Raw genomic sequence first — 21888 nt, 5'->3', positions numbered from 1 at the left:
TTTCTATTTATAGCTGGGGTGCTGAGGTATTGGACTTTCTGAACCCAGACTTGGCTTCACACAAGTTCAAGTTGGTAGGGTCCAATCTAGCGGCTTCACACGTTATGGATCCGCCAGTGTGTGTGTAAACTAGTGACCAGAAAAAGGTCAGATGGGGCTGAGAAAGAAAGACATTGTTTACCTGTACGTTCCTGTTGAGGCTGATCGCGGGGTAGTACGCCCCCTCCAGGCTGTCGAACGCCACTGGGCCCTGCTGCTCGTCGTTCAGGAGGAAAATGAGGATCCCTCGAGAGAAATCCAACAGTACGCCGATCGTAGAGCCTTTCGCGATGCCCCCGTCCGTCCTGACAACAACATAGAAATGATTAACCACTTAAGCTTAATCATTTTCACTGCTCTCTATATATTTTCCCTCCTCCTGGTTCAGCTACACTGCTCATTTGGAGACAGTCCTGGCAGCTTTACCCACCGGCAGGAGATACTACCCTGGCCCTAGAGCAGAGTGCGGGTGTTTGCCCAGAAATAGCGACGATGGCACAGCTTGTGACTGACATATGGGGTGACATATGGTGGTGTAGCTGGTAGAGCGGGTCGTCTCATGATCGGAAGGTCGGGGGTTTGAAGATTCACACTTTACCCACTTTGCCTCCAGTGTCTGCGTACACTGGTGTATGAATGAGTGGGTGAATGGGTGTCTGGTTTCTTGCTGTAAAGCGCTTTGGGCCTGATGAAGGTAGAAACAATAAGAAAATGGATCCAAATTATGCTTCATCAAGCCTAAGCAATAATTTAAATAGGATGTGTGAAGCAACTGGGAATAGACGGGAGAGCTACTAATTATAGTGGCTCCCAAACTACTGGTTCACTGTCATGTCAGTATTGCAACATTGCTTTAACCCGAAAGGCCTGGAGACTGGTTGGAGAGTTGCTGCTGGTCATGGAGATGTCTCTGATACGTCCTTTGGAAATAAGCCAAGTCTCCAGGTAGTCTTGGTGAAAACTAACAGGATTGATTTCCGAGAGGTCTATGCGTCTCAAGCAGCTTTGTCGAGAACACTATTTACTGTCCTCAACCTGTGAGACGTTTCTGTGACGTCCCTGCAATGAATCTGAGAAGATCTCCATACGACTCTTTAAGAACTCCTTGGTATCTGACAGAGACATTGCAGGGACATCACAGAAAAGTCTCACAGCTTGAGGAAAACAGATAGTGTTCACACTGCTGTTTGAGATGCAGAGACCTCTCGGAGACCACGTGGAGACTCAGCTGAAATCGAACCTGTTAGTTTTCTTCTTTCTTAGAAACTACCTGGAGACTCGCCTTTTCTCCAGGGGACGTCTCGGAGACATCTCTGTGACCAGCAGAACCTACTAAGTCTCCAAGTAATATCCAAGGCCGGTGAGAAGAGCCATTTGTATTAGGGCCCGACCGATATATATGCGCCGGACGATATTAGGATATTTTCAACATCGGCTATTTTCCAAAATCGACCAATAAAAAGGCCGATATCTCCAGGACAGAAAGTGATAGTGAAAGACTGCCCATTTTCAGTACCGGAAAGAGCTCAGTCAGCCCTCCCACCGCTTCCTCGGCCTCAGGGGAGCGGAGAAACATCGCAGTGAAAATTGTTTGTACACCTTTTTTACATATTTTATGTTATAAACTTTTGAGTATAATTTTGAGAGTAGAGTTACGAGGTTTGGAATCTACTGATATTTGTCTTTCAAACAAGCTCTGAAGAACATACTAGACATGAATATACAGCGCCCCCTGCTGTCACAGTTCTACACTGACATAGAAGCTTCATTCACAGGATTATAGACATTTCTAAAATTTGGCCAAAAATATCAGTGGTGCATACCGGCATCGGCCAAAATACCCGATAATCATTTAGCATAGTTTATTGAAAGAACAGTGTGCAGCTACATTATAAAGATGACTGCACCACATTTATCACTATGGAATCGGACTATATATTTCTATGATTGAAACCTTTACCATAATAATAAATAGGCTATTCAAGAGATAAAACACAATTCAAATTAAATTGCTTAAAATATCGTCCTTTATGTCGGCTATCGGCCATGCCAACCCCCTTCATATCGGTCGGGCCCTAGTTTGTATGTGCGCGATCAATCAGATTTGTGGAGACTGACGTGAACTCTCTCCAATGAGACAGACCCTTAACCCTAACCTTGACAGTTATTTGAAGATTTCAGTTTTGTTCAGGGGAAAGCTGGGCCCAGAGTGAACCTAAACCCACGCAGATCCACCCAGTGCGTACCTGTTTGTGTGCGAGTTGTTGTGCATGAACCAGGAGCGGTTGTTGTCCACGTACATGGCCCAGGCTTTGTCGTCTTTCCCGAGCATCACGTCTTTGAGCACGTCCCCCCGAGCGATGCCGAACGCCGGGTCCGGGTGGTTGTCGTACCGGTCCAGGGTGATCTCCCAGTAGTGCACGCCCCGCGAGAACGCCGTGTTCCCCATCACCACGCGGTCGTCGTAGCTGTTGCAGGTCACCGTGAGGTTGTCGTTGGAGAACATGATGTCGGGGTGAGCCGAGACCGGGTCGAAGGTGAACCAGGCCACTGTGAGGGGAGGGAGACGGGGTCAGTGACAGAAAGGTGGCACAAAGGGTCCATGAGTCAATCCTGATTTGAGTAATTTTGAGTTTAGCTTTATTTATATATCGGCCAATTGACTTGTTTCAAAGTTGTCAGAACAGTAAGAGGTCCTTCTGAACTACATTTTGCCTCAATGCATTTCAAACAAAGACGAATCCCACAAAAAAAAACTAAATTTGTCATTGAAGGGCCTATCTCAATGCCCTGAAGACCAGTTAGAGACTTGAGTTGCCGAGACGTCCCCTGTAGATAAGGCGAGTCTCTAAGTAGTCTAGGTGAAAAAGAACAGGTTTGATTTCAGTGTAGTCTCCACATGAGAGGTCTCTGCAGTCTCAAGCAAACACTGCTGTCCTCAACCCGTGAGACGTCGTATGGAGTCTCTTTGAGAACTCCTTGGTATCCGAGGTCAGGGACGTCACAGAAACATCTCACAGGTTGAGGACAACAAATAGTGCTTGCAACATTGCCACAGCTGCTTGAGACCAGGTAAACGACTTGGAGACTTCTCATGCAGAGACCCCACTGAAATCAAACCTGTTTGTTTTCACCGACACTACCTGGAGACTCGCCTTATCTCCAAGGGACATATCAGAGACATCTCCGTGACCAGTGGCGACTCTCGTCTCCAACTAGTCTCCAGGCCAGTGATGTAGCCTTTGTATGCGTGCAATCAGTCCGAGTAGCTAAGACGTGAATTAGGCCTTTTAGTTCCTGTGTTCTCCAGGCAAAGCAAATGTTAGAAAAGATGTTGGAAGCTCACATGGTCATGGTTTGTGCAGAAAGCATCCGGTCAAACTGAAAGCTTTTTGATGCCATTTTCATGGCCATATAAAGTGCTTCTGCCAAAAATGTTAAAAATCTGTGCAGATTTTATTTCTTACGATTTGCAAAGATTCCATGAAACGGAAAAATGCTTTTGAGCAGCGTTTGAGCAAAGTTTTTTTTTAATAATTTCATCCAAAACGGCTGTTGAATGTGTTACAGAACATAATTTCATACAATAAAAATGATCGAGCAATGTCATTATTTTCCTAGAAATTTAGACTGGAATCCCGTTGGAATTCTTATAATGTGATCTTAAGAGTTACTATTCTAATCAAGTCAAATCGAATCAGGAATGGCTTTGGTGTTCAAGCCCTTATCGCCTTTTTGCCTTTTTGCCATCAACACATCTTTATCTCTGGAGGTAGATGCCAATTCTTTTCCGTTGTTTGACCAAATTTGTACAATCAAGAACCTCGTCTGAAATTGAAACAAGTGCAATAATCTGGAATGAAACACTATTACTCAAATCCAGATCTACATTCAGAGTTGTTGGGGTGATGGATGAGAGATGATCTGGAGCTGGAGATGGAAGAGGCGGAATGACACTGTGAAGAGAAACACTACGTTAAATGATAATGAAAATCTACAGCTTTATCTTATCATTAACTGTATATTATGTTTCATTCTTATTTCTGCAAACTACACATGCCTGGCTTGCTGTGATTCACAATATCACACAATTCTGATGGCGATTCTTACTCTATTCTTACACTTTAGACACAGTAAATCAAACAGGAAGCAGTTTGCATGTTGTGGGCTGCAGTGCTCGAGCGATATATATCTCGACATGTGCCGAAACGGCTTTCATTACAGAGCTTTATTTCCCAGAGGAAGCATCGGGTTTAATAACGGACCGAAGCAGCAGCAGGTGAAGCCCACAGAAACAAACAGGCCTAGTGCTGTGAGTGAGATGGGACTATGGGGGTTTTGAAAGGGGGGGGAGAGAGGTCGTACCTGGGCCTATAGACTGAATATCACACGGTTGGAGTCCGGCTGAAATAAAGAGAGAGAGAGAGAGGAAGGGGAAAGGAGAGAGGGGGAGGGAGCAAAGCAAAAGCAGTGAAGGTTTAGCAGCGGAGGAGCAATTAACGCATAAGCACAGGCAGTAGCTGTGTTTCCATACTGGTCTGAAAAGATTTTGCTCCACTACGTCCAACATTCATGCTTTGAAAATGAGATATTGCACGACTTTAAAACCTGGGAACATTTAGTTCATGACTGAAGTGTTTGACTTAGTTGCAATTAGGCTACTCCTTTGTGAATGCAATGGGGCGTCATACAAGGGGGCGTGGCCTTGCCGAGGGGTGAGGAAGTATGTTTTGGGAAACACAATTTTCCACATTTTTTTTTTTTTATTTCTAGTGGAATTTAAACTTAAAGACTGTAAAGTAACATGTGCAATAATCTCTGTATCAGCTGCACTTTATTAACTCTGAGTGATCTTCTTGAACGCCGACTGTAACAAGTGAATTTCTCCTTTGTGAGATCAATAAAGGATTATCTTATCTTATCTTATCTTAAATAATCACACATCAATAAAGTCAAAGTCTAAATCGGGTCCATACGGATGTTTTTTCACAGCAGATTGTTCAGTAGAAGCGAAAAATGGCAGTCGTAGCCAGCGTTAGCCTATAGCATGATGTTAGCATTCTCCGTTATTTAAGTATGAACCACTTTGCCCCTCTCCATGTCTTTTTATCTTTATTGGGTAGAAAACTTATTCATAATTCAACATTTGTTAAAGGGGCTAGATGCAAGTTGGCCCTTTTATACTCACTACTGCCACCTCAGGTCATACTTGTAACTGCAGCTTCTATATTAAGCACGTGCGTGACAGTGCATGATTTTAGAGGCAGTTGTGGTGAATAGGTCTGAGCTCATTCTACACATTAGGACACTGATGGAACATGTGGGGAGAGGAAAATACTTAGTTTTAATATAATATAGTACCTTTAAAGTAGTTTTGTAGTAAATATAGAAAGTTTAGATTTTTCTCCTCTTGGTTTTCTCCCACAACTGCTTCAAACATAACCATATATTGGCGATTCCTGAGATGCCGGCTGTGCCTATCTGATGATATTTGTCTTTCAAACAAGCTTTGTCTGAAGTACTAAACATGAATGCCCTAAATAAATCTGCCATATGCCCCTCATACAGCGCCCCCTGCTGTCACAGTTCAACACTGACACGTTCAGAAGCTTCAGACACAGAATTAAAAATACTGTTGGTACAAATCGGCATCAGCTTTTTCAACCTATTGTATTTCTATATATTCCTATGATTAAAGCCTTAACTATAATAATAAATGTTTAACTATAGGTCTAGATTTGAGAGATTTAAAATAATTTATCGGTATTGGACCTCAAAAATCCATTTCAGTCGGGCCCTAATACTGGGCTGCTTTTCGCCACGGACTGAAACAACGTTCAGGGTCGACGACTTCACCCTCTCTCAAGGAAACACAGCTACTGCCAAGACAGAAAACCTTGAAACTGAGACTTATCAAAGCGTTTCTGAGCGTTTGCCTGCTCCACTTATTTCTGTGGGAGGAAAAAACAGCCATAACACATTTGTTCATCCAGTGTGAGCTGCTTCTTTATTCAGCGGCAGATGTCCAGCTCCCTGTATCGTGCCAGGAACACTTCACTAATACAGGCTACTGCATGCACTGTCGTATTCAGAACATGGGAATTACAGCGGGAGTTCCACTTAATGACCACTTAAACTATATTATCAAAACTAAGGAAGTGTGTAGTGTATTTCTTACTGTATTATCTTATCCTATAGAAAGCATATATGTAAAATAGTACACAACGAACAGGCAGCTGTGGCCTGAATTCAACCTGGAAAAGACTCATAACTCTCTTTTAATTGGGGCTGCACAATATGACACCAGACTATCCTTATTGCAATAACACTGGATTACAACAAACCTGGTGTCTAAGTTTTATGAGGTGATTTAGGAGAATGTTGATTTGCTGTATCTAGAAATCCCATTAGTTTCGCTCATTCAGGCCAGTTTTTTTTTACCCCTTGGCTACATTTAAAACATCTTCATCCTGGTGCTTGTCTTTCCACAATTAGGGGGCGATGGGGTCGGTTGTAACATAATTTGCATTTGTGCAGATATTGTGGTACAAAGCAGAGTGTGGGGGACAATTTATGAAAGCTTTATTCAGGCACGTCTATTATTTGATACACGAGGTCACTTCTTAGAAATGAAAAGTGTTGTTGAAAGCGGCCCCTTGGCTGAGGCTGGTTTTAGCCGCTTATCACCCGCCTTAAAGGAACAGGCCACCGTTTTTCCATACTGAGATGTGTTCTTACCTGAGCTTAGACGAGTTGATGTGTGCCTGTCTGGTCGACCAAAGATGTTGTTAGCATTTGGCCTCTCCCAATGTTTTCCTATAGCTCCAAATGGGGGTGAAGTTGGAAGCGACCAAGCTCTTCCAAAGGCACAAAGACCAGACAGGTATTAACTCGGCTTAGCTCAGGCAGGAACATATCTCAGTTTGGAAAAACGATGGCCTGTTCCTTTAAACGAGAGCATTTTCTCTTGTTCAGCTTTACTGAAATCTAAAAGCTTCACGACAGGAGCTTACCAGTGGCCAGTGTGACATCTCATTTGAAAGCTAAGACCCACAAAACTTTGTCGCTGCTTTTATGTTTTCTACTTTGTTTTTGTCTTTTTTTCACTTTTTTGTTGTGTCTTTGTACATTTTTTTTATTGCATTGTTGTTGCGTTTTCATCCTCACTTTTGACACTATTTTTGCTCTGTATTTAAGAAGCTTTGGATTTGGGTAAAGCTGAACTAGAGAAAACGCACTCAGTTCAGGTGGGGATAAGAGGTTAACAGAACAAGAGAAAGTCAAAATCACTTGCCCCATGGAATACAGAGAAGAAGAAAAAAATCCACCTGACATGATACAGAAAAACTGATGTAATTTCAGATTATATGTTGCAAAAAAAAAAAAAAAAGTATTTTGTTGTAACCCAGTGCAATAGGTGACAAAAGAAGCCACAATATTTTTCAAAATAGTGTAGTTTAAGTGTATGGTAAGTAGTTTTAGTCATGGTTTAATACATTTAGTTCCATTGAAGCCTGGTTTTGGTTCTGATTTAGTATTTTAAAGCTTGTGTTGACATGAATCACGAACAAAATGCTTATGTTCTTTGTGTAATTGAAATAACATGTACTGTGCTGACTGAGCTGTGTTTGTTCTCATATTGTGCAGCCTTCCTTTAAACCACACCCATGGCCTCCTCGTCTCTCCTGGCTGAAATCCCGCTCACGTACCTTCTGACGTGTGCATGAGCAGCGTCTTGCTGTACTGGCCCACTCCGCTGCCGTTGAAGGCCTTGACTCTGGACTTGTAGGTGCTGTTGAAGTGCAGGCCGTCCACGGTGCAGATGGACTCCGGGCCCACGTACACCTCCTGAAACACACATGAGGCCAGAGCCGTGAGCGCAGAGAACATCGCAGGACTGACGTTCCTAGAGTCGACAGAAAATCCCACTTGGGTAATCCACAAAGCGTTTTAGTTACTTCCTCGTGCGGCTCATAGTTATTATTTAGCTGTTTTGCTCCCAAAACCCATTTTTAAATACATAACACCTTGAGAAACCAGCCATATCTTTATTAACTCCAAAATCAATCAACCTTAACCCATCCGTAGGACATGGGAAAGGCAATGTCAGGCCAAATCCAGTCCTCAGACAGTTATTCTGCCCCAAAGATGATTTTGAGGAATATAATTACACATAATAGTGATCAAAACATCTGTTAAAGTTCTCCAAACACAATGAAATATTGTAAATTCCCGTAAAAAAATACATTAGAGACCTCCTTTTTTAGGTTTATATGATTTACGAGACATTACCTTTACCATTACCTTAACTTGTGTGCTTTTAATGTAAAAGAAAATATCCCTGCCTCCTCACAGGGTCTTGCTACTGTATGTAGATTAGATATTTATAAACGTGTTCAGAAATGCATGTGGTTATTTGATCAGTTTTGCAGTTCATATTCCAGCTTTCTCTAAAATGTGAATAATACTTGGGCTATAGCACTGGGCCATATTGGAAAACATGAATATCTCAGTATTTGTGGGGACTTTCTCGATAATGATAGAGAATTGTCCTGAACAGACAACAAAAGGGCAGAATAAACACTTTTTTTTTTTTTTTTTACCATTCCTCCCCCCAATTTTTTCCCTATTTCCTTGCCCTGTTCTTCCCCATCTTTTCTCCAACCCTTCCCTCAATTTTCCCTCCATTCTTGCCCTCTTTATCCCTTTTTTCCCCCAATTTTCTCTTTTCTTTTTACCATCTTTTTCTCAAATTTCCCCCATTTTCCCTCCCAATTCTTCCACATGTTTTCTCCACCCCCCCACCTCATTTTGTCTACAATTTTCACTTTTTCCCCTCCAATTTGTCCTTGAAATTTTGCCACATTCCCTCCCAAATTTCCCCCACATTTTCCCCTAAATATGAACCCAATCCTTCCGCATCTTTTACCTATTCCCCCCCCCATTTTGCCTCCAATTTTCTCATATTTTTCCCCCCCCAATTTGTCCCTCAATTTTTGCCCAATTCTTCTCCATCTTTTGCATGTTTTTCCGATTTTTTCCTCCAACCCCTTCCCCCATTCACCCATTTTTTCATAATTTTTTCCCAATTTTCACCCACATTTCATTCCACATTGGAGATATACTCAATATTGTAAATGTGCGTATCTTCCAAACAGCAATTTAGCGATATGATCTTCTTGACGACACACCTCGATCCTGGACAAGTTTAAAATATGCACCACTGAATAGCTATGATACTAATCGAAGCCCTGGACCAAACGGAAATGTGTGTAAATATTGCATTTCGAAGCGTCCTCCGGATTGTGGGCTTGCATCTCGTCAGCAGCGGCAGCGATGTCCTCCACACGTTTGCCGTAAGTGAGTTTGTAAAGTGTGAGTAGGAGGAAGTCGACCCACGCCTTTTATTAATAGACTCAGAGACACCACCTGCGTAGGAGAGGGCTGCACTGACGGAGACAGGAACCGGGAAAATCTCATCCAGGTTTTAACCAACGTTTACGTGTGTGTTTTGGATCCTTTGTAGATTTAGCCTGTGGTTTTTTAATCTTCTCACATCAAGACAGCCACAAACTCAGACGACAAACTTCAATAAACTGCAAAACTAAAAGGAGCATGACACAAGATGACAAAGACAAGCGACTGAAAAGGGAGAAGGAAACTGGGACTAAACTGGGGCTGTAAATCCTACAAGAATCAAGACTAAACTAGAACTAATCCAAAAGAAAACCAGGGCACCCTCTCTCAAAGACAAATTGGTGAGGAGCCGTCTCCCTCCCCAAAAGACCATCTTCAAAAAAACCATCAGCACATTCAGATGTGGCTCATGCAGTCACTGTTCCCATATAAACAGAGCAAACCACCTTCACAAACTCAAGCCACACTCGGACCTATTAGTGCCGCTCTTTTGACAATGACAGCACTACTACTCAAACTACCGTTTGGATTGTGTTTGTGGGTGTTTCTACATAAAAAGAAAATTCAAGGAGAGACTCGCAGAACACAAATATGCCATCAGAACACAGAACCTTGACTACCCTATTGCAAAACATTTAAAAAACAAACAGGATCTTAAATCATGGTCCTGGAAGTCATCCACAGCAAAGTGAGGGGGGACAGACTCAAAAGCAACGGGCGAGGAACATGCTTCTGTATGGTCCTTGTGGTGGGGAGCTGACATTGCTGAAACACCATCCCCTGGTGGCCAGGGGCGGCTCCAAGAGACACTTAGGATCATTGATTTTAATGGGACTTGAAACGTCCCCCGACTTAAAAGCCTGGCTCCAAAGAGTTTTTCTTTTTCTAAAAATCGCTATGACCCATGTGACCACGCTGGGGTAGGTGAAATATTTACAACCACGGTAGTTTTTGTTTATCAGCCCGAAATTTGTAAGCATTTTCAGTGCATTGACTGGCTCCAGAGCCTGTCAATCAAGCTCTGGAGCTCTGTGGAAGCTCCGCCCACTCCTCGAGCCCAGGGCTTCCTGCCTTTATGCCCTTAAGGAACAGGCTGTGTAGGAGGAGACAGAGCGGCCATTAAATTTCACACAGGACTCGGGAACCTTTTTCAATGAATGGGGTTGAATGAGACCCATGCATCTTTATTATATTATATCTATTCTTAAGAGACTGCTCCAAAGAGAAACTTTTTGGATCAATACATTAGGGGTTACAACAAACTCCGGTCTCAATGAGGAAATAGACTTTTCCCCCTCTCTGTGACTCTACGGCCTCCCTTTCTATGAACTCTATCCTCTTATGGTCATTTATGAAGTGGCTGCCCTCTCTGCGAAACATTCTGTAATGTTTTGTTCAATGCAGGTGCTTACTGCCATCATCACTGTGTTTTGTACTGTACTGTTTGTATATACAGTTATATGGAGTGCACACCTAATAATAACCTATAATTGTTCATTTGTACTTTGTATTTTGTATGAACATTACTTAATACAGCCTTTCTTGATCACATAATGTAATCAGCTGTTAAATCGGTACCAGCCCTCGTTCATTCACAAACTCTTGCCTTGACAAAGACACGCGTATGTGTTGAAGCACGTTGGCTGTCCAGACATCTAGACAGACTAATCGTCATGGCGGCGTGAAAACAGGAAGTGACCTCCCTCTCTCCTGATGCAGCTGAATTGTTTGCCTTTTTCAGTGAATTGTTTGCCTTTTTCAGCGAACCACGTTGTTTTTCTGGATACGTACTTTACCGTGTTTTTGTGGAGGTTTGGTGGATTTGTTTACTTTGAGAGTCCAAAATGGTCCTGAAGAAAGCAGCTTTTTGAAGGTAAACAAACTGCTAGCTTATCAGCTAAACTCATTTGAGATCTACAAACATCTTCTTCTGAGACACTGAACAGTGAAGAGGCACCAAGAGCCCCCACACCTGCAGCACGGAGGAGTCGTCACAAGAGGAGCTACAGGAAACAACAAAAGGGACCAACGAGGAGATGGTGATAGACTGTGGAGGGAGCTGTGCAGGAGGAAGAGGAAGGACGAGGTGGAGCTGACCAGTGCAGGACACCACGCTCTGAGACGGGGACAAGCCCAGGAGGCGGTGCACCGTTTCAGATGATCAGAGGAGACAGAGGGCAGCTACAGTTTCTCCATCTTCCAAGGTCATGCGGGTGGAGTGGCTGAAGGACAACGAGATCATCGACCCGGCCGAGGACAGGAACTTCTACATCACCGTGGACACAACCTGATCCTCAAGCAGGCGCGTCTGTCCGACACGGCCAACTACACCTGTGTGGCCAAGAACATCGTGGCCAAGCGAAAGAGCTCCACCGCCGTGGTCGTCTACGGATTTCCCATCAACCAGTGCTCCTCCTGTGACCAAAACAGTGAAGATGGCGGCCGCGACACAACGATCTTTCACCAAAAAAAGAAAGAAAAAAGAAGAAAAAAAAGTGGTGCGCACTGAATGGGTGCTGCTGCCGGATGCTCTCTCATCGAATGCAATTTCTCCATCTGTGAGATCAATAAAGTATCATCTTATCTTATCTTATCTTATCACAATAAAGGACTTTACACTTTTGTCCACCAGAGTGCCTCGGATGCCCTTCATTTGACTGCTAAAAAGGCACATACAGCAAGTCGCTCTCCACTTTTTCTCAACAAAAGTCTCAAATTGATATCCTAAAATTATCCCCCACCCCCAACTTCCATCCAAGTTTGACAAACACAAGAATAAAACCAACACTACATTAAATCAAATTAGAACCTTCAACACTAGGAGGCCTGTCTACCACACAGCAGATTGAGACGCACAAACCGAATGCTACTTTTAGCGCCTGCCTCTGCCTGTCTCTGTCTGTCTGTGGAGCGGGCGCAGCTTGGCCTCTGCCTCTCAGTAATTAGCAGCGGTCCATTGTGCTGTGAATGAGCGGCTTGTGGTGCTAAGCTGTTATTATCGCAGATGAGAGACAGTCGCGAAAGACGAGTGGGAAATGTACGCTTCGCCGGGACAGAGGGGATTGTACAGGGATATGTGAAGATAAGGAGCATGAGTCGAAAGGAAAAGCTCTCTCGATTTACCGGACGATCTGCAGGCGGCCATGAGCTCTGGGTCCGGACTGAAAACACCAGACTTTCTAGTGCCCCGAGTAAAGTTTAGCGAAGGGGCCCTACAGTACGGTGCCCCCATTTTACCGGCAAGAACTCAACCACTAGAGCAGGGGAGAAGTGACCTCATGAGCTCAATTTAGGCCCCACTGTTTGAGAACCACTCGCCTGTAACTTTGCCAATGTCAGGCAGACTGGTGTTTAGGACATACTTTTTTATAGGCCCTCAATCATGGTCCTAATTACAAGAACACTTCACGCCTCAGTGTTTTTTCAATTCTGTAGCTAAAACCAAGTGAACAGCCAGGGCCGGATTTAAGTGAAATGGGCCCCAGGGCTAAAGTTTTTTCAGGGCCCCCCATAATCAATCAATATGTATTTATATATAGCGCCTTAACATGTACTCTCTGTCCATATACTATATGACTGTCAGTCGGATTTCACGCTATACAATGAAAGGATAAATGAATGAATTTCTTTAATTTTTAACATGCAGAAGTAACATCTTTAACATTGTACTGGTTTGACCAATTAGTGAAAAAAACAGTTAAATATAATGACCCCAATTTGAGCTCCGTGGCCCTCGCGGAAGAACCTTTGCTACTGCCAGACTGGTGGAGGGACACATTTAAAAGGGGGTCTGGGGGTCCTCTCACAGAGATCGTTTTTACTTTAATGGTGCAGTTTAACAGACAAATAGGTACACATTTTTTCCCAGTGTTAAGTCAATGAAAATGGCTCAGACCTTGTTTAGACCTGGTGTAGTCCTGGTTTAGTCCTAGTTTAGTCTTGGTTTAGTCTTGGTTTAGTCCTAGTTTAGTCCTAGTTTAGTCTTAGTTTAGTCTTAGTTTAGTCCTGGCGTAGTCCTGGTTTATTCTCGGGTAAAAAAATCATCTGATAAATGCGAGGGAGTCTGCAAAGAGAGGGAACTAGTTTACAGCCCGCACTGAGCACGCATTTTTCTCCGTATGTCCAGGGGCCCTTCAACCTGCCGGGCCCCTGGGCTTAGCCCCGTTATTCCCGCAAAAATCCGGCCTTGTGAACAGCCTCAAAGTCCAAAGCCAAATGACCAACATTTAAAGAACCACTGACTCAAAAACAAACTAAAACCTGCACCGGTTATTTTTAGCTCACCATTGAGATTCCGCCTGTCGCCAGTAAGTTATAAACCATGCACACTCAGAGAACTTAAGAAGCAGTTACTGAAAGTAACTGGGCACCGCTGGAAACAACTCCCTTTGAAACATTTACAGCTGCTTTGTTCACTTCTATCAACCAAACTATTGTCTACATGGGACTGTCCTCTGCAAGACACAACGAGGAGATAGTTTAATGAGTGGTCGGTGCAGCTCTGTGTCTGCATTTATTTTAGCACATCGCAAAGAGAAGGCGATCACCCGGGACACGGGACACAGCCGGGCGGTAGAGTACAGACTCATGAATCACAGAGATTATGGGGAAAGTCGTCTGCCCTGACTTAAAGTGGATGTGCAGGAGAGTTAGGCTTACTGTCCACTGGTGTTATGTGAAGTTATAAGTGTGGAAAATCAGCCCCGACCTGCTGCGAGCTGTGGAGAGCACACGTACCTCTCAAACAGCTGGATATTTCAAACAAACCAGATTATGTTTGTATTCATGAGGCTTCTACACACCATGCGCAGTGTGTGCATGTAGGAAGAACCGTCTTCAGAAAATACAAGACCCCAGACCCAGATACAAGCGGCTGAAATGAGATGGAGCAGTGTTTCTGAACCAGGCCGTACATGGACCCCTGGGGCCATGCCAGCACTTTTAGCAGATGGCTCTTTGAGTTGTTTCAGAAGAGAATATTAATAATAAATCATTTTAATATCATTTTTAAGAACAAGCCATTCAGCTACTCAGTAAAACAAACCCTCTGGACTTACACTTAAATGAGAAGCCAACGTTTCTCTCTCCATATAGGGAGCATGGCTGGTTTTGGATATGGCTTGGTGACAATTGAAGGCGGGACTCGAGATCAGGGGGTAATGTGACTTGCCCAAGACAAGAATGCGGTTGGGAAACACTGCCTCAGAGTTTGGGGTGAGGAGCTCAGAGTCCTACACATTTAAAACGAACCAGATGAGGTGGCACGGGCATCTGGTCCATATGCCTCCTGAACGCCTCCCAGTGGAGATACTCCGGGTACGTCCAGTCGGGAGGAGGCCCCGGAGAAGACCTAAGCCACTGGAGGGGCTGTGAGTCTCGGCTGGCCCCATGGGAACACCTCGGGATCTGCACAGACGGCTGCTCCGCCACCCAGCCCCGGATAAAGCAGAAGATGGAGGGACATTTGAATATATTTGTAAAACGGCTATACTCTATGATATATTTCACCTCTCGGGATGATAATGAAAGGCTCTTTAGTGTGTGACGCATTACTTTCAGGCTTTACACGTCACATACTGAGCATGAACAATGAACTTATTTCCGAACACGCCAAATGCCACTGTTGTCAGCGGAGGAATCACGGACTGGAGTGAGTCAGTAAAGGCTAAAAACAGAAGTTTGCAATCAGCGAGGCAGACTTGAACATGAAGGAGCTCTGAGCCACTTCATGACATCAGCAGGACGGGGACAGAGGCCTCTGAGCTCTTGAAAATTATGTGCAGCAAATGTCAGAAGCAACAGACGATTGTGCTGAGAAATAACCCTAATGCTAGTGGGCGGCGTGTTCGAATCACTAACAGAAAGAGTGCACGGATATAAGTTCAGGAAAATACGGTTTCTGCAATAAAGACCGTCTAAATTCAAGAGACAGTTTAATATTTATGAATTAATATCAGTCAGAAAAGTTTTATTTAACGTGGATTTTATAAGAATGAAGAAGACGGCTTGGACTATTGCCTTTTTGCTTGAGGAATTCAGCTGTGGATAATTTAGCAGCTCAAGCTAAGGGTAAGCAGCAAACGCTAGCAACGTTAATGTACCATAGGTTCTCCTTGGACAATGACTCCCTGGAAATAAGATACTTAATCTCAGTGGGACTTTCCTCATTAAATAAAGGTCAATTAATAGAACAATTCATAAAAATAAAAATAAATCATTTATTATATATTATTGCTATATTAAGCGGTGCGGTTAAGTATTAATAAGGTATATGAGCATTAGTAATCTGTTTAGGGTTGGAGTAACGGTTAAGATTAAGGTTAGTGTTTGGATTATGATTAAAGTAGGCCATTAATAAGCATCATGACTTATTAGCACGGTATAGTTGATAATAATATAATGAGCATCCATCCATCTATCCATCTATCCATCCATCCATCCATCCATCCATCCATCCATCCATCCATCCATCCATCCATCCATCCATCCATCCATCCATCCATTTTCTATTTCCGGGTCGTGGGGGCAGCTGTTGGAGCTGCCCAAATCACATTGCACCAGCCCCCTATGGCTCCTCCTGCAGGTGGTGGGTCCACAGAAGGACGGCCTCATGGTTCTAACCGGGCCTGTTGGTCTCTCATAAGGGGCTTCTGAACCGATCTTTGTCTGACCCGTCACCTAGGACCTGTTTGCCATGGGAGACCCTACCAGGGGCACGAAGCCTCCGAAAACAGAGCTCCAGGATCATTCGGGCGCTCAAACCCCTCCACCACGTTAAGGTGGCGGTTCTAGGAGGGGATATAATGAGCAGCTTATTAATACCTTTCTAAGCATATTTTTCATGGCCTATTCACTGTAAAAACTTATACTTCAGTGGTTTATTCATGATAAAGAGGCAACACGTGATTAAATCATTTGTTTTCACTCATTTGACTTGTGTTTAGTGCAAATGCTGTTCGCTCTTCGACTCTTGCAAAACATAGCGGACAGAGTTCCTTGGTTTTTGTTGTCTGTGGGTACTTTTACACTATTTTTTTTACATTATAACTTTACAGACCATTACATATTTTCAGAATCTGCATTGCGGCCTGTAATGTCCCGTATAGTGAAATCTTGAGTGCACTATTTTATCCTCTCTGGACTTTCAGACACCGCTGCAAAATGGCAAAATCATATAGTGCACTTTATAGGGAATAGTGTCGACATTAGGACACAGCCTTGGACTTACTTGTGTGTATACTAGTCACCTTAGCAACCAGCATTTTCCTCTTTGAAGTTTGAGTCTTTATAATGAATGAAGAACTTTATTGTCATTGTACAACGGAATTTAATGTGTTTTTGGAGGTAGGGGAAACCAAGCACCCAGAGGAAACCCACGCAGACAAGTTCCAGACAATCAGGTCTCACAGCTTGACATCTTTCATGCTGTTACATGGTGAAAAAAATGGACTCCCAATGGCTTAGTTGCGAGTCTTGCCCGTTTGCCCCTTTTTTGTTCCCTGTAGCGCCTCTTGTGCTGCCTCCATGCTGCAGGTCTGGGGGATATTCATGTATAATATTCATGTGTCTCTAATAGTGCCCCTCTTACAACTGGAGTCTGTTGTGTCCACAGTAAAGGCAGTGTTGAAAAAGGGTTGTTGAAACAGTGCTGAAAATAGCTGCAGCCGTAATGCGTCCAGAGTCACTCCCGCTGTCATGGCACACCCAGGTCAGCAGGTGCAGGGGACTTTCTCTGAGCCCGTTTTAAAAAGCCCGTGTTTCACATTTCCCTGCCTCTTTGTGCGGGCCTCATTGTGTCCGAGGTATAAGTAGCAGCGGTGACAAAAGCCGCGGGGCCTGGATCCAGCGCACACAGGAGGCGGCGGCCGGATGGATTACACCAGGAGACTCTGGGAGGGTCTAAACCGGTGGCTTTGAAGCTACAGCTGCAGCACGGACCGCTTTCTCTGTCCGTCACTGGAAACCGCACGAGTCACATGACCAGCTCTATCTCACTCACATCCACCGCAGGGAATACGCACTTTGGTTTTGTCCACGGAGTTGGACTGAAGGGGCTTTGTCGGGCGAAACAAATACAGCAAAATGCAACATGTGAACAAAGCTGTGAATAGCACGATGTCTGTGTGTGACTGGAAATGTTTTAGAGCAAATTTGTATATTATAGTGAACATTGGCACGAGCTGGGGAACATTAATCAAGGCAGGAGTATGAGGTGTACTACAATATTAGGGCCCCAAATGGCAGTGATAGAATAGAGTTCGGGAGAATCGACTGTTCCCATCGAGATCTGCCATGTTTGTGGCTGCTAGCAAACATCATCCAGAGACTAAGATTAGCTAAAAACTTATAAAAAGTGAAGAAAAAAGCTGTGGTTGTTGAGTCACTACTGGTAAATCCATCTAACTCACTGTGGTGCTTTAATGTGAACAATAACTCCAGTATTATACCTTTTGAAATCTCCATTAGTTACTGCTGCAAATCCCATGATGCTTAGCGGTATGACATCACAGTCCTGAACTATATATGCAAATGACTCTGCTGATGATCCACTTTTGCACGTGCTACTCGTTTTACACGTGAGAAAACGCTTGGTTAATGATCTCTTTTATTGCATTGTAACTAGGTTTGCAAAATACTGGGAATAATAGTCAACATTGGGAATTTGTCAAGGGAATTAGTGGGAATTAATGAGAATAAACAGGGAATAAATAGAATTGAAGGTTGCAGATATAAACTGAAGAATAAGAACGTGATTTGATAGTTATGCACTGAAATATCTATCACAGCAGTGATGAAACGTATCAAAGAAATCACTTTTGTGATGTCTGACACCAGGGTCTAAAGAGGACAGTCTTTACAAGAGCTTTTGGAAATGGAACAGACTCATTCCATGTTTGTATCCATCTCCACACATTCACTAAGTGTGTGCAGTATTGCATTATTACATTGTTATAAAAGCAAAACAATATAATTTATAATCTAGGTCTGTTTAATGTCACTGTTCATCATGATCTGAGTTCGAGACAGGTGGTGATAAAACAAGATCACTAAATACAAAACTTTGCCGGTTTTCCCACCACTCATTAGAAAGATTAAAGGGGCTAGATGCAAGTTAGCCATTTTGTAGTACTCACTACTGCCTCCTCAGGTCATACGTGTAACTGCAGCTTCTATATTAAGCTCGTGCATGACGTCACTTTGGACCGAAGTAACACCTTTTTGAGTGACAGTGCAGGATTTTAGAGGCAGTTGTGGTGAACAGGTCTGAGCTCATTCGACACATTAGGACATGGCTGGAACATGTAGGGGGAGGAAAATACTTAATTTTAACATTTTTAAACTCTGTATAGTCCCTTTAAGCAGAAAGTAGGTTTAGGAAAGTTATGTTATGTTTTGACGATATGGTCCTCACGTCTTGTACGAGTCGGGGATGTGACATCACTTCATGTTTTATGGTTCAAAAACATGATTCATGGGTAGCTACTAGTCCACTAAAGTCCAAAAATATAATGTTTATTTGAGCGTTTTGACAGTTTTTAATGTGTCAAAATCCCTCAAATGTCCGAGCTAAAGTTCCCATAGAAAGTTTATAGGTATTTATCAGGAATATTCTGCCCCTTTGCAACCCTAATTGTAACTATGTTGATTGAACTGTCCCCCAAAAATATAAAAATGTTTGTATCAGGAGGAGGTAACATCAGGGTGCGGTACATTCTCTACACAACACAAATACCTTTTAAAGTAATCCAAAATACTACCTCAGACCCCCCTGTTAAGTGTAAACTGTATGCTGTGTCACACTAGTATTTGCAGGAGACAAAAGTACTTGTTTGACTCGTCCCGTGACCCAAAAAACAGCCTCTCCCCGGTCACTACACAGAGCTGCTGCTGCTGCTGCAGGACTGTCGTTGCTTCACCCTGTAAATAATGGAGTGTCATTGGCGCAGTGTTACCCTGAACGGTCCCCCGCTGCCGTCGTCCAGCTCCAGGATGTAGCCCTCCACGGCCACCGTTGACAGGGGAGGCTGTTTCCACGACAACGTAGCGCTGTTGTTCTGAGTGCAGCACTCCTCCAGCTGCAGCATCGGGGCCGCGGGGACTGAGGGGAGACACAGGAGAGGTTACGCTCACTCTCACTGCCTTTTAGAGTGCGCTTTCATTCACGTAAAAGTACTGCAGAGCCGGCACAGTGTCTCCCTGTCTCACCTTTCATCTGCACAAAGTCCAGCTGGTGGATGGTCTGCAGCAGAGGCCCACTGTCCAGCGTCAGGTCAAAGTCGCTGCTCATGCGGGGGGTGAGTGTGCCTTTGCCCCACTGGCCCTCCGTCATGTGCACCCTCCGGATCAGCGCGTCAGAGATCTGAAAGGACGAGCACGGACAGGACTCAGAAACACGGCGGTCTGTGAACAATACTCGTGACTTTTACTTCACTTTGCAAAATAAATATAGTTCTTACATCTCTATAAAGGCTCCAAAGTAAAAAGTACATTTGGCCATGCTTTCTGTTCATTTTAAAATCCTAACGCATACTCCAGAGCTGTAGGTGGCACTGTGTCAAATGCCATTGACTGACGAGGAAGCAGGTTTGTCCCTGCCGTGTTGCCGTACAGAGGAGATTTTTTTGTTTGTTTGTGTTATTTTTCACACTTTTTAAACCAATTTGTAGTTTGAATATGGAAGCATTTTCTGCAGCAAATTCAGTACTTCCACATAAGCAAAAATCTGACTGAGCAACGTTTACTTTAATTGGAGTAGTGCTTGTATTGTCTATATATTTGTGAAGTAGTGGACCTGTAGGAAGCCGCTGGGGTCGTTCTCCTTGATGACCTCGAGGCAGTACTCCATCAGGCCTGTCGTCTGCCGCAGCTTCACTGTGCAGTGGGAGATCTGGTCCCGCACCACCTGGAACACAAAAACACAGCTGTCACTATGATATATCCGTCTATATGAACAATATTATCGCTTTATATCAGCCAGGCCGCATGTCAACAAGGCCTAAGCCTGACAGTTCCCCTCAAAAAGCGCTAAAAGTGGGGACGACTCATGTGGAAAACCTTACCAAGCACCAGAAAGTAAAGCAAAACGATGGACAGGGACCTGGCAGCTCGCTGTGGAGACAGACAATAGGTGGACTATATCTTGACAGGAAAAGGGATGAACTGTGAAGGAACTACCTGCTCTGGAGAACTGAACTAATGCCGAGACCAAGAAAAAAAGCAAATTTATCATAAATTGATGAACTAATACTGGAATTATTCTTTTCCTCCTGAGAAGAGATTAAAGCAGCTGGACCTCTATCCTACGCAGTCAACAATCCCCACTCAAAGTCAAGTCACGGAGCTAAACCAGATACGGACTGAGGATTTTGCGACTATATTTACAGACATTCATTCACAACATTCATTTCAAGGACTATGCAAATAACTGCACACGCATCCCCTCCCTAACCACGCCCCAATCCCTCTACGTCTGTGTTCACAAACTTTTATTTACTCCCCCGCCCTCCGCCATCCAGTCGACAGGCGGGCGCCCCTCCCCTACCCAAGAAAAAATTCCAGCACCTGCCCAAGTGTAATGTGTATTTCATGTGTTGATGTTTATTTATATATGTGCTTTGATTGTAATTTGGCATATCTTCTTCTGTAAGGCGCATTGAGTTGCCTTGTGTGCGAAATGTGCGGTATTAATAAAGTTGCCTTGCCTTGCGTTTCCAAGCACCCGCTACACAAACAGAAACAACATTACAATCACTATTATGAGTCTGAGTCAGCATTGTTGATGACATTGCACAAATGTACTTTCAATAAAGTGAGTCATTGTCACAGAAATGTTAGAAAACTAACCTGAGAGTTCATGAAATTGATCCAAATCTGTGGTGGTTGGTGACTTTGTTCCAAAGTTTTTAATAAACAACCAATAACTAAAGCTGATGAGCTAGTTAGCATCATAATGCTACCTCCAAGTCCGTTTTCCTTTCAGGCAATAACACAAAGCTTCTCACGTGTCTCAGATGAGTTGTTTTTCCTCCCCTGGGTTCATCCCCTCAAGGCGCATCATGTTTGTTTACAGCGAGAGTTCACTGTAATCGGCTCATGATAAAACTCTAAAGGGCAAGTGAAAAAAAAGCACATTGATACACATTAATATGACTGAATTAACTCATCAATATCCTTTTCTTTTCACACACAAATTAAATAGATTGTCAGGAGGACTTGGAAAAATTGTTAAGAGTTAAAAGTCTGCACTGGCTTCGTTCACTTTCTACTTTACTAATTGGAAACAGAATGTGGTCGTTTTATGTCAGCGCTGAGATTCCTCTCGCCACAAAACAAAGCAATGTCCAGCACAGAGTTAGATTAATGACCGAGAAAGACAAAGAGAGGACAGAGGGGGGAGAGGAGGGGGAGGTGTGAACGCTGATTAAACCTTAT

General features: G+C 43.6%; 1 protein-coding gene across 4 annotated transcripts in view; it reads right to left on the bottom strand.

The window, feature by feature from the left end:
* The window catches only part of trim9 (tripartite motif containing 9), a 67347-nt gene that overhangs the window by 2849 nt on the left and 42610 nt on the right, over positions 1–21888 (bottom strand). Inside the window, exons 4-11 of one of the 4 annotated variants that reach the window (XM_079573448.1) lie at positions 20249–20359; positions 19663–19816; positions 19410–19555; positions 14707–14874; positions 7749–7887; positions 4405–4443; positions 2286–2589; positions 182–344 (exon numbers count right to left, since the gene is read on the bottom strand). In XM_079573448.1, the coding sequence (XP_079429574.1) occupies positions 182–344; positions 2286–2589; positions 4405–4443; positions 7749–7887; positions 14707–14874; positions 19410–19555; positions 19663–19816; positions 20249–20359 (1224 nt within the window). The remainder of the gene's footprint in view (positions 1–181; positions 345–2285; positions 2590–4404; positions 4444–7748; positions 7888–14706; positions 14875–19409; positions 19556–19662; positions 19817–20248; positions 20360–21888) is intronic. The other 3 variants (XM_079573449.1, XM_079573450.1, XM_079573451.1) reach the window with 3 other exon arrangements.

This window comes from Gobius niger (assembly GCF_951799975.1).
Source record: "Gobius niger genome assembly, chromosome: 16".
Lineage (NCBI taxonomy): Eukaryota > Metazoa > Chordata > Actinopteri > Gobiiformes > Gobiidae > Gobius > Gobius niger.
The sequence above is the reverse complement of the archived record's forward strand: the minus strand, read 5'-3'. Positions and strand labels throughout refer to the sequence as shown.